Source organism: Podarcis muralis, chromosome 9, assembly GCF_964188315.1.
Source record: "Podarcis muralis chromosome 9, rPodMur119.hap1.1, whole genome shotgun sequence".
Taxonomy (NCBI): Eukaryota; Metazoa; Chordata; class Lepidosauria; order Squamata; family Lacertidae; genus Podarcis; species Podarcis muralis.
The window spans coordinates 47,599,436-47,611,789 of NC_135663.1; the positions used below are offsets into that span (position 1 = coordinate 47,599,436).

The following is a 12,354-nucleotide window of genomic DNA, read 5'->3' on the forward strand; positions in this document are numbered from 1 at the left end:
GGACCAAAGTCCCTAGGGTTCAAATCCCTACTTAGCCATGAAGCTTATTGGATCAAGTTGGGTCAGTTATGCTTTCATCCTAAGCTACTTCACATGTTGTTGTGAGGATAAAATGAGGTGGGATATGCTCTTCGCTTTCAAAAAATACTTGGATGTTAGGACTTAAAGCTCTTGCACATTGCATTTAATATTATTCGATTTAGAGAACAAGCATCTCTTATATTCATTGTGACTTTTACAACCAAGGGAAAGGTTTCTATATCTTACCATAGCGATGACTGCGGCTCCAGCCCCAGCAAGTGCCACAATAAACAAATGGAATGTCATGTTCAGCTGCAAATGGAACAAGGGAAACAAGTTGCAAATTGAGGATGCTAATAATAAAGCCCAGGTTCTGCTGCACTGCCATGCATGGATTAAGCAGCCCAATATTCATTCATTCATTCATTCATTTTATTTCTGTGCCACTCCATAACCGTTGCCCTAGGAGTGACGTTCAAATAATACCAATAGTAAGGTCACATTTTGCAAGTACCACTGTGCAAGTACCATCTCAGTATTTATTTATCTGTTAATTATCTCCCTGTGTCGCCCCATACCTGCCGTTCGCTGGGCAACTTTTAAAACAATATAAAACCACAAAGTTGAGAACAATACAATTAAATACCACAGTGCTAAAACATCAGGATAAAACAGAGAGGAGAGCTACAAGATCATAAAAACAATAAATAAAGGAGGAAATCCTATGTAGAAGTTCCAGGAAGACCAGCCACATCAAGCCATTAAAAAGGATGTGAGGGTAAAAGTTATTTGCTTGGTGCTAGAAATGTATTATTGGAGGTGATAGACAGGAGAGCATTTCTTAACTGAGAGGCCACTGCTGAGATGGCTCTTTCTTGCTTGGTCAGCCTGCTGTATCTCAGCTTGTGAGGGAACTTGGAAAAGAGCCTCCATTGATTACCTCAGGGCTCAGGTAGGTACATATGGGAAGAGGTGGTCTTTCAGGTATTTAATTATTATTGATATTTATAACCCACACTTCATCTTCTAGGATTCCTAGGGCAGTGAACACACATAACAGGACAAGGAGTTTGATCATTGTAATCATATTAAACTGTGGTTTTTTTAAATAAAAAAATCCACGCAGCAGCGGGGACAAAAATGGCCATTCCCACTCATAGACCTCTTCCCAATGCCTGTTTCATCATTTTGAGCTGCCATTTTCTCCACAGGAAGGAAGCTCCAAGGTCATTCCAAATCATTGAAGAGCTTTAAGGGGGAAAAAAAGCTTTTTGAATTGGGCCTGGAAACAGACTGGGAGCCAATGAAGGTGATGAAGTATTGGCCTCCAATGCTAATAGCACTCAATGCCAGTTAGTACACCTGCAGCCAAATTCTGTATACAGACTACAGTTTCTTTTTTCTGAGGCAGCACCATGCATTACATGTTAAAGTAATGTAAATTATTTTCTTGATATTGGTATTCTGAAGAAATCAACTGGACTTCTATAAATGGAGCAATGGTGGTATCTGTGAACCTTAAACTGCTATAAACTGCAAGTAAACTAGGCTCATGACAAGAGAGCATTCCAGATTAAAGCATGAAATTATTCCCTTAAAGTGTGAAAGGAGTGGAAATGTGTGAGCTCCTTCTTTCCACAATGACCAAACTTTTCATACTTTCGCTTACCTCAGTAGATTCACACATCCTGAGGAAATTTTCAGACATTGTGCAAATCTTCTTTTCTTCTCCAATTGTTACAATTCCTGTAATGGATTAAAGACTCGGTGAGCTGTTGACACACATTTAATGCACTCATACATGGGCTCAGATTGTTTTTAAGATGAAAGGATAATCAACTACTTGGTAACATGGAACTATGAGAACAATTCAGAGTCAGCTTGTTTCTGTGCCCTTAAATTGGGTGCCCTTGGCTCCAGCAAGCCTAAATACATTTTTTATGTATCATAGGCACACAATACAGGTTTGTAAACACATTTATTTATGGTATTTTAGGCCATTCTGTAATGAAGTTGTCAGAATGGCTCACAACAAGGATGCCTTTGCTTGGTATCGTAATCACAGCAACCTAAGTACCAGACCAGCCTCTTTCTTGAGCAGATTGCACAGGTGGACTACTCTTGCTAAAAAGGCTCTGCTTGCCAAAGCCACCCAGCACACCTTGCTTTGAGAAGATCTTATGGTCCCTGTCATGAAACATATAAGCACACAGGTCAAAACCAGAACTTCAAACTGGACCTGGAAATAGGCTAAGAGCCAGTGAAGATGGTGAGGCAGCAGTATGATGTGCTCATATAACACCACTCCCTCAGTCACTCAGACATAATAAAAACTTACTTGATCTTTGGGGGCTGTTTTCAAAGGCAGTGCCATGTACAACCCATTACAGTAGTCCGAACATGAGATTACCCTGGCAAAGATAACTGAAGCAAGGCAAACTCTCTCCAGATAGGGTCATAGCTGGTGCCCCAGCCTATGCTAATAAAATGGCTAAACAATTAACCAGCAATATAAAATAATGCATTAATATCTAAAATCTTATGAAACATTATATGAGCTTAGCTTAACTCTGACCACTAAAAGTCAGCCCAGCCAGGCTCAGATTTTGATGGTTTATTAGCCGGAAGCAAGTATAATACTTGGGAGGAAGCCACCATGCATGTCTCTCCACATACTAATCAAACTCACCATGTGGTCTCACTTTATCTAAAGTATACACTTGAACTTAAGGAAGAACGCAGACTATATGTATGGCTCAAGCCATTTGGGACTTGGCAAATGAAAAACAGTATTATCAGGAATTGTGTCCAGAAGACACCAAGTCAGTACCAAGATGAGAATGAGAAGATGAAGACGTGGGTATCATCAGTGGTGGCCAAACCACCACCACCAATCTGGGACCATCCAGCTTCTTGTCCTTCATGAATGATGCACTAATAATCTCAGCTAATAAAGGGCTCGACCATAATTGTCTGGCACTCACTAGTTAGAAAGATTGTGGCCCAGTTTGGCTGTAAGACTAAATCATGAGTTAGCGTTATGTGTACAAGCAAGAACAAGCCTTGGATTCATGTACTCCTCCCCTCCTGCCGCTCCACTGCTGTGACCGTGGGCAAGATATTAGAAGTTTTAAAACTCTCATTAAACTATGGTTTGTTTGGATGTAAAAAGAAGCTGTAGCTCATTTAAAACTGCAATAAATTTTAAGTTTATCCTTGCACAGTAAGAGAAGATAGGGAGCATGCAAGCTCAAGGCTCATTGCTACTAAAGCGCATAGTGCTACAATTTGGCTTAGCATGAAATCTGAAAAGGGACTATGTGTACAATTTACAAGCTGTCATCATCATGTCCACAAATACTATCTCCTGCACCTGCAAGCAAGGCTGACTAAAATGTGTTCATTTTATTCATTGACATTTGTTGACTAGATGTTTGATCTAGTATTTCTAGAAGTGACACAAGCATTTTCATGAGATTTGGGGGGGAAATTGATAAAACTGATCCACAAGTCATTCACTTACCAAATTGACGGAGGTCCAAGCAGAGGTTTGCCCCTTCCACTAGGGTGGTGTTTTTGCAAATAGTCCACATGTTGAAGTACATGTAAACAGGCAGAGAGGTGAACGCTGTAACACCCAGCCAGGCCAGCATGAAGATATATGTCAGCATGATAAACTGTAACAAATAAGAAAAGAGTGAGACAGAAACCTGAAGAATATTTTAGACTATTTCCCCCCCAAAAAAACCTGCCAGTCCTAGAACAAGGAAGAAATTTTATAATTTATTTGTTTGTTTTAATCCCACATATTTATTTATTTGTAAGTAAAAACTTTCCAATACGGTTCACAATAAAAGGATCTGCACAAATTACTTCAATATAAATGGATAAGGTAGAATGAAGCTCATAAGCTTTTATAAGAGAAAAACACGACCTGAAGCCAAATGTATCCACAATATAACCTACACTGGCAGAACGGCAGATAAGCCATGGCCAACACATATATCCTGGCAGAACACCACAGATATACTGGCAAAGGGGCTGGAATGGGGTGGAGTAATGGGAAGGATGTGGGCAGCAAAGTGGAGGATAGGGTCACTGACCTGCCTCCCACAATGAGGGGGCCCAAGGTCACATGATACGTCTCACCCCTGCCTAGTGCATGCGCGCTCTCCCAGCAGTGGCAGGACATGTTGGCCCCCTCAATATTGGGGGTGCTTGGCTCTCTGCACACACATATTGAGGGAACCAAAACCCCTTCCACCTCCTATACTTGACACCCCGGTGGAGGAACACATTCTATCCTCCTTCAATCCATGGAGATACCTTCCATTGATGGCACCAAGAATTTCCCTCCCAATAATTTCAATGAGAGAAGAGGAGAAATAGCACTGGTGCTAATTTTGCCATGATGGAGCAGATGAAACGGTGGAACTCAGCACCCAATCACAGCACACCACAGCCATTATTCATAGAGGGACTATAATGCAGGTTACAGGTTCTCGCTTACCTTGGAAGAGGCACTGCTAGTCAGTGTTGACAAAACTGGGTTAAATGGCCCAATGGTCTCACTCAGTACAAGGAAGTTTCCTATGTTCATCATTTGTGCTCAGTCCACCCTCCATGCACCTCCCCACCTGCCAAATTGTGTTTAGCTTCCTCCTCTTCTCTTGGACCTCCACCACCTCCTTCCTACCCCTTGCAATTGCTCGCTTCCCTTAACTTCTTCCCATCATGCCACCCATTGACTCCACCACCAACCACTGTTAACCTTCATTCTGCCTCTTCTCCTTACCGTGGCTCCAGCCACAGTGGGCAAAAGGACCCAGGCAGCAGTCATTGCCTTAGATTGGGTGTGTAGAACCTTTGGCTCTTTGGATGTTGCTAAAGTACGACTCCCATCAGCCCCAGCAAGCATGGCAAATGGCTAGGGGTGATGAGAGCTGTTTTTCAGCAACATCTGGAGGGCCAAAGTTCCCCACACCAACTGTAGGCCACAGGACAGCTACCCTGTAGACATTCCTATTGCCCAATGGCTCCCTTCACAGTTTAAAGACCCTTGGCAGGGGGGAAGGGGAGGACTGAGGTCAGAGCAAGCACATATTTTCAAATAACAGTTGGCTTCCCATCTGAACTCCCTCTCTGCCTCAGGTTCCAGCTGAAGGAAAGTGGTTTATTTATTATAAAGTTATTCCACAAATTAGGAAAGGATACATCAGAAAATGAGATGAGATGGGAATTGAGACATGAATAATTTCTTCATTTATATTGTCTGAAATTTGAACATGTGGGATCCATGCAGAAGTTGGTTTTCTAATGGATCTACCACAACATGAAATATAATGTGTATGTGTGTGAGTACGCATGCACACGTGTGCCTAATATTTATTGAAGTATAAAATATCACAATAAACAAACAATACATACACTCATTTCAAGTCAACAAGTTTTACAACAATAAATAAATGGCAGCATTAATGTTATACGGTCCAGTCAGGAACACCAACTGCAAACTCATTTTGCACTAGCAAATCATTGCAAAGGGATATTTGAGAAGCTGCAGTATGTGTTACATCCTTATGCTGATTAACATATGTAATGAAAGGAAAGCATGTCTCAGAAAATATATCCTCCTGAGTTTCACCACTAGCTATGGAAAAGCTCTCCTTCAACTCAGCTTGTTTTGAGAGCTTTTTTCCTACATCTATTTGCTAATAGTCTGGAGTTTTCCCCTCCATACTCATAGAAGTGTTGTTTAGAGTATAAAATGTTGATCAATGTTTTGTTGATTTCTAGGGAGTCTAGTTGTCTCCTTTTTTGTTCTATAAGTTTAAGTAGTTTTTTAGATCCTGTTTGTTTGTAGTGCAATGTGAGGGCTGTGATGTCTTGTTCTATTTTGCTAACTTTTGAGGAGGTTTGTTTTTTCCATATGGGCTGCTACTAGTAACATTACAGAAGGGTTTGTGTGAATTATGTTCTTATTAAATCCCTTGTAAAGAGTGAGTAGAGCTAACACCGAGGGTTGTGTTGATTGCTGAGGAACATCACAATAGGCACAGAGCACATATGAGGCAGGAAGGATTAATTCTGTTTTCTGAAAGGCTGGTGATGCTGGATTTCATTCTACATATTAAGCATTTCAGGGCACTCTGATTCCATGTAGACCCTGCTGTGTTTTAATTGACAACCACAGGATTGGAAAATAGCAGTTGCTTAAAATAACCCTCAATTCCTCAATTTTCTTCATCTTAATTTGTTATGTAGCACAAGATTACCATCATTTGGATTAAGAAAACAAGTATGGCAGCAATCTTACACACCATTCCTTGGAAGTGAGTCTCACTGAAATCAGTGGGGCTTACTTTTGAGTAGGTATGCATAGCATTGTGGAGCATGAGAAATATATTGGTGGGTGGAATCTTTTAACAAATAAAAGCAAACCCACTTTTTTTTTTTTTATTTTTTTAAACCCTATTACCTTTTACGTCTTGTCATTTCCTCCCCTTTCTGTTTTATAGCTCTGTGCCTCACCAATATTACTTAAGCAGATGAGACATCTCTGCCAACCCCAGGCACTCTAACTGAAGAAATTACTTGGAAGCAGAGAGTCATTTAAGAATATCAAATTGTAGGCTAAAAATAAAAGGTTCGTCTTCAATTCCTCTCCGACTAAATGTTTGTGTTTCTGCAACCATTTAAACTAATTCTGGGTGCAATGAAAAGATCCCCCAAGTATAGTTAATTATATATTACTCTGCAATTTGTAAAGACTAAAAACACTCCCATTTTGGTGATCCTGTAGGCTTCCATGGTTTGATTCAGAGGGCTGAAAACAACATGTTTTTACCATGTGATGCCTGTAACATGAGGAAGCAGACGGGTGGTAGCATAGGGTTTAATCACATAATGAGAAGCTACCTTCCCATGTCATCCCAGGCACAACATAATAGGCCTTTATGCCCCTTGTATCCTGCTCTACTATTCTAAACCATGAGCTGAAAAATCAACAGCCTTTTAAGGCTCCATTAAAAGCTGCCTAATATTAGAATAAGGTAAGGTACGGCAAAGCAGTAATGGCCTAGTGGCTATTCATGTGACATCTTCCATTTATCTTGATCAGCAATAGACTTTGGGCTCTTCCTGATGAACTGTTTGTTCAGCATTCATCCTGTTTTAGACTATGTCCATTTTTTATTGAGTATGGATTCATCCTGATTTGCTTGTGGGGTGTTTACAGGTCTTCCTGTTAATCATTTGTTCATCCCTCACTTTTAAATGCCTTTCCCTGTTGCTTTCCAAAATGAAAAAAGGTCCTTTTTAAAATTGGATTTGTTGTGTTAGGGTGACAGCACACTTTCAATTGCACAAACCCAAAGTTCTGGTATCTACTTGAATCATTCCTGCAAAATACTGACAGTCTGGAGGCACCCTTTTTTGACAGCCTGGGGCAGAACGCCACAGATAAATACAAAGCAAAACAGCAGTTTTAAGCTGCCAACCAGGGATAATCAAAGGATCATATGGGCCACATTGCCAGCAGTTGAACGCAAGGATTTGTATTCAGACATGAATGTTCAACACATAACTTTCGTCTGAGCAGATGGACCAGAAGGACAGTGCAAGTATCAAGCAGAATGGGCCCTCACATCCTGAGACCTAGTTTGAAGAATGATGAAAAAACCTGCAAGTTCATTGGATCAGGGCCCTGCTGGCGCTTTAGGAAAGGGTGGGGCAGCTATAAGGATGATGAGTTGGTGCCAAGCTAATCCGCTAATCCTGATACAAAATGTTACTCTGCTCAGCACCCAGTTCTGTGGCATTTCTTGGTTGGACAGCTCATGCCTTGACTCTGCTGGACAGCTCCCCGGCCTTGCTGGTAAGACAGAAAGTAGCAGTGGAAATGGGGCAGACATGTGGGATAGAGCAAGTGGGGAGTGGATGCAAGGGAAGCAACCATGTCACTCCTCTAAAATAAAAACTGGTCCCTAGGGTCCTGTGTGGGACTAGCAATCTAGACTCTGTTTGAGGAAAGGGTTAGTTCCATTAAGTATGTTTCAACCTTGGTGCCATTTCAGTGCCAGGTAAAGACCTCTTTATACTCTCAGGCATGTTTTGTCTCCTGTTTGGTGTTCTGCTGCCTTCTTATCTGCTGCTGTTCCTATTGTCACGCTTGTTTTATGCTGCTTTAGATTATGACTGTTGCATACTTGCACCGGTACATTTATACTGTAAGCCATCTGAGGAAAGTTTTGTGATGGGTACAACATACATGGGTTAAATCAATAAACAAGGTTTTTTTGATATGCTGGTTACCCAGTGTATATAGTGCAATCCCATACTTACCATAAATGATCTCTTTCAGCTTCTGCCTTCTGGAATAAGGCACAGGGTTATAAAGACTAGGACTAGCTGCCTGAGAAACAGTTTCTATCCAAATGCGATTTTGGTTTTAAACACAGTGTAAGGTAGTCTCTATGGGAGTATATTGTATTTAATTATGGGGTATCAGAGTTTTTAGGGGGTTAACCAGACTGGGATAGCTGGAATAGCAGGGTTGTTGGTTTTTGAATGTCTGATGTAGATTTTTTCAATTTCATTGTTCTGTATGGGACAATGACAATAAAGATTATCGTATCGTAATGCTGGCTGAGGGGTCTTGAGAGCAGTGTAAGTGATACTTCATGACAGAGACAGATATACTGGTGGGACAACACTTATATTACCCAAAGTCCCTATGTACACTGGCACAGCTGTTCTGTTGGTGATTCGCTGCCAGTGAAGAAGCGTGTATGACAGGGAGGGCAAGCATATGGTGCATTCAAAGCCAACTCACTTCCCTGACATGTCCTAGAATCTGGTGCAAGTGTACCCCCTCCCCGGTTCCAGCATAGGTAATTCCCTTTCCTTCCCACTTCAGTCAATGGGAGGGGAAAGGAAAAAGCTTCCTCCCAGCCTGCCAACAGTGAAATGGATCTGGATGTTGCTTTGCTAGTGGATTTCCCCACTCCACCTCTGCTACCATGAAATCATAATCAATGAATGCTGCATACCACAATGCACTGCATTTTGTGCAACAGTCCTCCCATAATTAGGACTATCCTGCCAGTGTCCACCCTCCTGATCTGACATCTAGATTAGCAGGGATCAGTCACAGAGATTGGCAAAATCATGACATGGCTTTCAGGTATGCTGAACTGGTGTGCATGAAATCTTCCACCTGAAAAAGTTGTGAAAAAAATATAGAACTTATACTGCAGGGTTTTAAAGTGAGATTTTTTAAAAAGAAAATATGATTGGATGCTAACTGCTTAGGATGAGGTGATAGTTGCAGAACTGCCTACTTACATAAAAGGGGGAAAAATAACAATGGTTTTTGGATATGCCTCAGGGCTGAATACAAGTGGAATTTGATTTCTCTCAGTCAGTATCCTAAATTAAGAAGACTTGAAGAATTATGTCTGCAGACTAAATTAATTTGTGATTGTTTATTTTTTCAGAGTTAAAGCCATCTTATACACATATATCTGGCAGTACAGTTCACTGAACTTAAAATGACTTACTTCTGAGTAGACATGACTAGAACTGCACAGATAATGTAACTCTCATTTTATTTCTAATTTTAGTTTCATGCTTGCTCTGGTTTTGAGTCAAGAAAAATCCCTCTTCTACATGATGACAATTATTATTAGGTCATTATTATTAGAATACCAACTAATACTGCCATGTAAAACATAGTTATAATGAAAAATGTGAAATTACATATTGAATTCACCGAGGCTAAATTTGTTTAATACCGTGTTGAAAGGGAAAGAAAGCTGAAGAAATTTACCAGATTGTATGTCAGAGGATCTACATAGCCACTGTTTTGGCCAAGCAACAATTTGCCTAGTAATATAAGTCTTATGCACTGTAAAGTGCATTATAGTCAACCTAATTATGGAGAGACACCTCTCGAAGGATATTCATGAAGGAACTGATATCCAGAAGCTTAAGGCTTGCAACAGTGGAGGCAGAACCTAGCAACCATGGCTATTAGCCACTAACAATCCTATCCTCCAAGTCCAAGTGTCTTCTGAGTAGACATTCACAAGACTGTACTGTCAGCCAACCTGTAGTTTTTTTAAAAAAGGATTTTGTTATGTCTCCTGGGGGCAGTAATCTGATTTAGGGGTCCTACACAGCTTTGTCCTCCAACACCTCATTACCTTTTCCCTCCACCCAAAGCACCTGCCACCTGAGAAGGTTGCCTCTCTCTGCCTATTGGTAGGGTTGGCCCTGCAGACGAGTTTGTGCCTATACAGATGCACATTTCAATCTTCAATTAAACCATTATAAATTACAGCAAGATCTAACTACCACAACCTGAACAGCGTTCCAATTTTACAAGGTATCTCCTTGTGGGTTGTTGTTGTTGTTGTTGTTGTTTTAAAAAGACAATTTCATTTTATTTCTTGTTATACTATGTATTAAGAACCTGATAGACATTTTGGGGAGGAGGCTGGGTATACAGCCAGTGTGCTGGCCTGCTGCCATCCGCATTCCCAATTGTCTCTTCCCTGTTGGTGACAATGTCAACAGCAGAACTAGCAAAACAGCTAGAACAGGCATATTGGTCAGAATAATAGTCACTCAGGGTTCTTCCACTGGTACTTCTGTTCTCCACCTCTTTTTAACTTTAGGCCAGGGGTCATCCAGATGTTAGATGCCAACTCCAGCAAACCTGGCCAATGGTCAGGTTTGATGAGAGTTGCAATCCAACAGCATCTCAAAGGCCACAGGTTCCTCATCCCTGCTTTAGGATTCATTTCCCTTACTTGTTTTCTGTTTGCAGAGATGAAGCATATACAGCAGGGGGTGTAAAGCACCCTGAGTCACAGCTTCTAAATTAGGTCCTTCCTTCTTCTTGAAATGCTCATATATTCCCTCCTGCATTATTAATTGATGTCAATGTGATTGATTCTTCCAGGTTTACTTTCCTGCCTCCAACTGTTTTTCATGAGGAAGAAAATGAGAACGATGTGTGGAATGCTCTATTAATAATGAATCAATACGTAGTAATTTATCATACTTCAGTAATATTTGTAATTAAATCTATACAGTGAAGCCTATGTGAACATGATATGAAAAAAATAGTGTTATGGGAAGAAAAATATATCTGAGACAGTTCAAGTGCCTGCTGCACAATCAATTACCAACTTCTGACAGCATAAGGCTATTGAAAGTTGGGCTTCTGTTCTCTTGAATTAGCTATTTAGAACTTGTTAAAGTCCAGCCCAAGCATTTGTGTGGGTCGGTCTGCCTACAATGCCACTGCAATGCTGTTTTGTTTTGCGACAAGAGCCTAATTATTAGCACATCCCACAATAAGCATGCATATATTTGACTTAGGGCTCAATCCCAACCCCCTTTGTCCGGGGCTGGGATGACAGAGGAATGGCTCAGTCTAGCTCTGCCAGCCTCCACTTGCAGAGTGACATCAAATGCAAGGACATGACACAGCCCACGTCTGCTAAATGCACCCAGATCTCTATTTCAAAACGCTGGTGAATAGTCCTTAACGGAGATGTGCAACGTTGCCACAGCAACAAGAAAAATGGTTACCATGCTCACATAAGAGATGTTGCATGCCACAAAAGAGGCATACAAACTCTCTATCTTGTAATCTCTCGATCCTGTTAAGGTAGAGAGATGCAGACCCAGTCCTAGGATTCAGTCACAGGTAAATGAAATATTGCTTATGGGTAAATTCTCAGCTGAAAAGAAATGAAAGAATCAGACACGGCAGTCAACAATTTAATTATCATGATGAACCAGAGGGAAGAATGGAATATTTGGTAATTGAATTAGATCCCTTTAGAAAGGACATAAATGGAATGGCAAAGAGAGTGCCTACTACGTAGTTGCAATTACTATATACAAGCAGCTGGGCCTGCGATAGTGCAGTCTACTTATTACAAAGCTAAGTAGCAATCAAGGTGATGAATAGCCCACTACTAGCATAAAAATAAACCTGCCAGCTGTGAGTGAATGTGTAGAATTATACATTCATCTTATGAACAATGGAGATTCTACTCAAACTGCTAGCAGTGGAGGATTTGGAAGGAAATGTCTGACAGTTGACATCAGAGTCAGCATAACTGTGAAAAGGTAAATCCAAATAAAGCATAGCATAATTCTCTTTGGAAAGTATTCATATTGCATTCTAATTGTTAATGAAAGCAGCCTGGGCAGTCTGGGTGTTGGCTACAAGTTTTGGTGGGCCCTGGGAGAAGAGACCTTCCATGAGCTCCCTTAGTTGAAATTCCTATATTGCAGAGGGTTGGACTAGATGGC

General features: G+C 40.9%; 1 protein-coding gene across 3 annotated transcripts in view; it reads right to left on the reverse strand.

Annotated features, from left to right (window-relative positions):
* GPM6A (glycoprotein M6A) overlaps positions 1-12,354 on the reverse strand; it is a 182,183-nt gene that overhangs the window by 6,285 nt on the left and 163,544 nt on the right. For all 3 annotated transcript variants that reach the window (XM_028744981.2, XM_028744978.2, XM_028744979.2), the window contains 3 exons: positions 3,545-3,698; positions 1,691-1,767; positions 268-333 (listed from right to left, as the gene is read on the reverse strand). In XM_028744981.2, the coding sequence (XP_028600814.1) occupies positions 268-333; positions 1,691-1,767; positions 3,545-3,698 (297 nt within the window). The remainder of the gene's footprint in view (positions 1-267; positions 334-1,690; positions 1,768-3,544; positions 3,699-12,354) is intronic.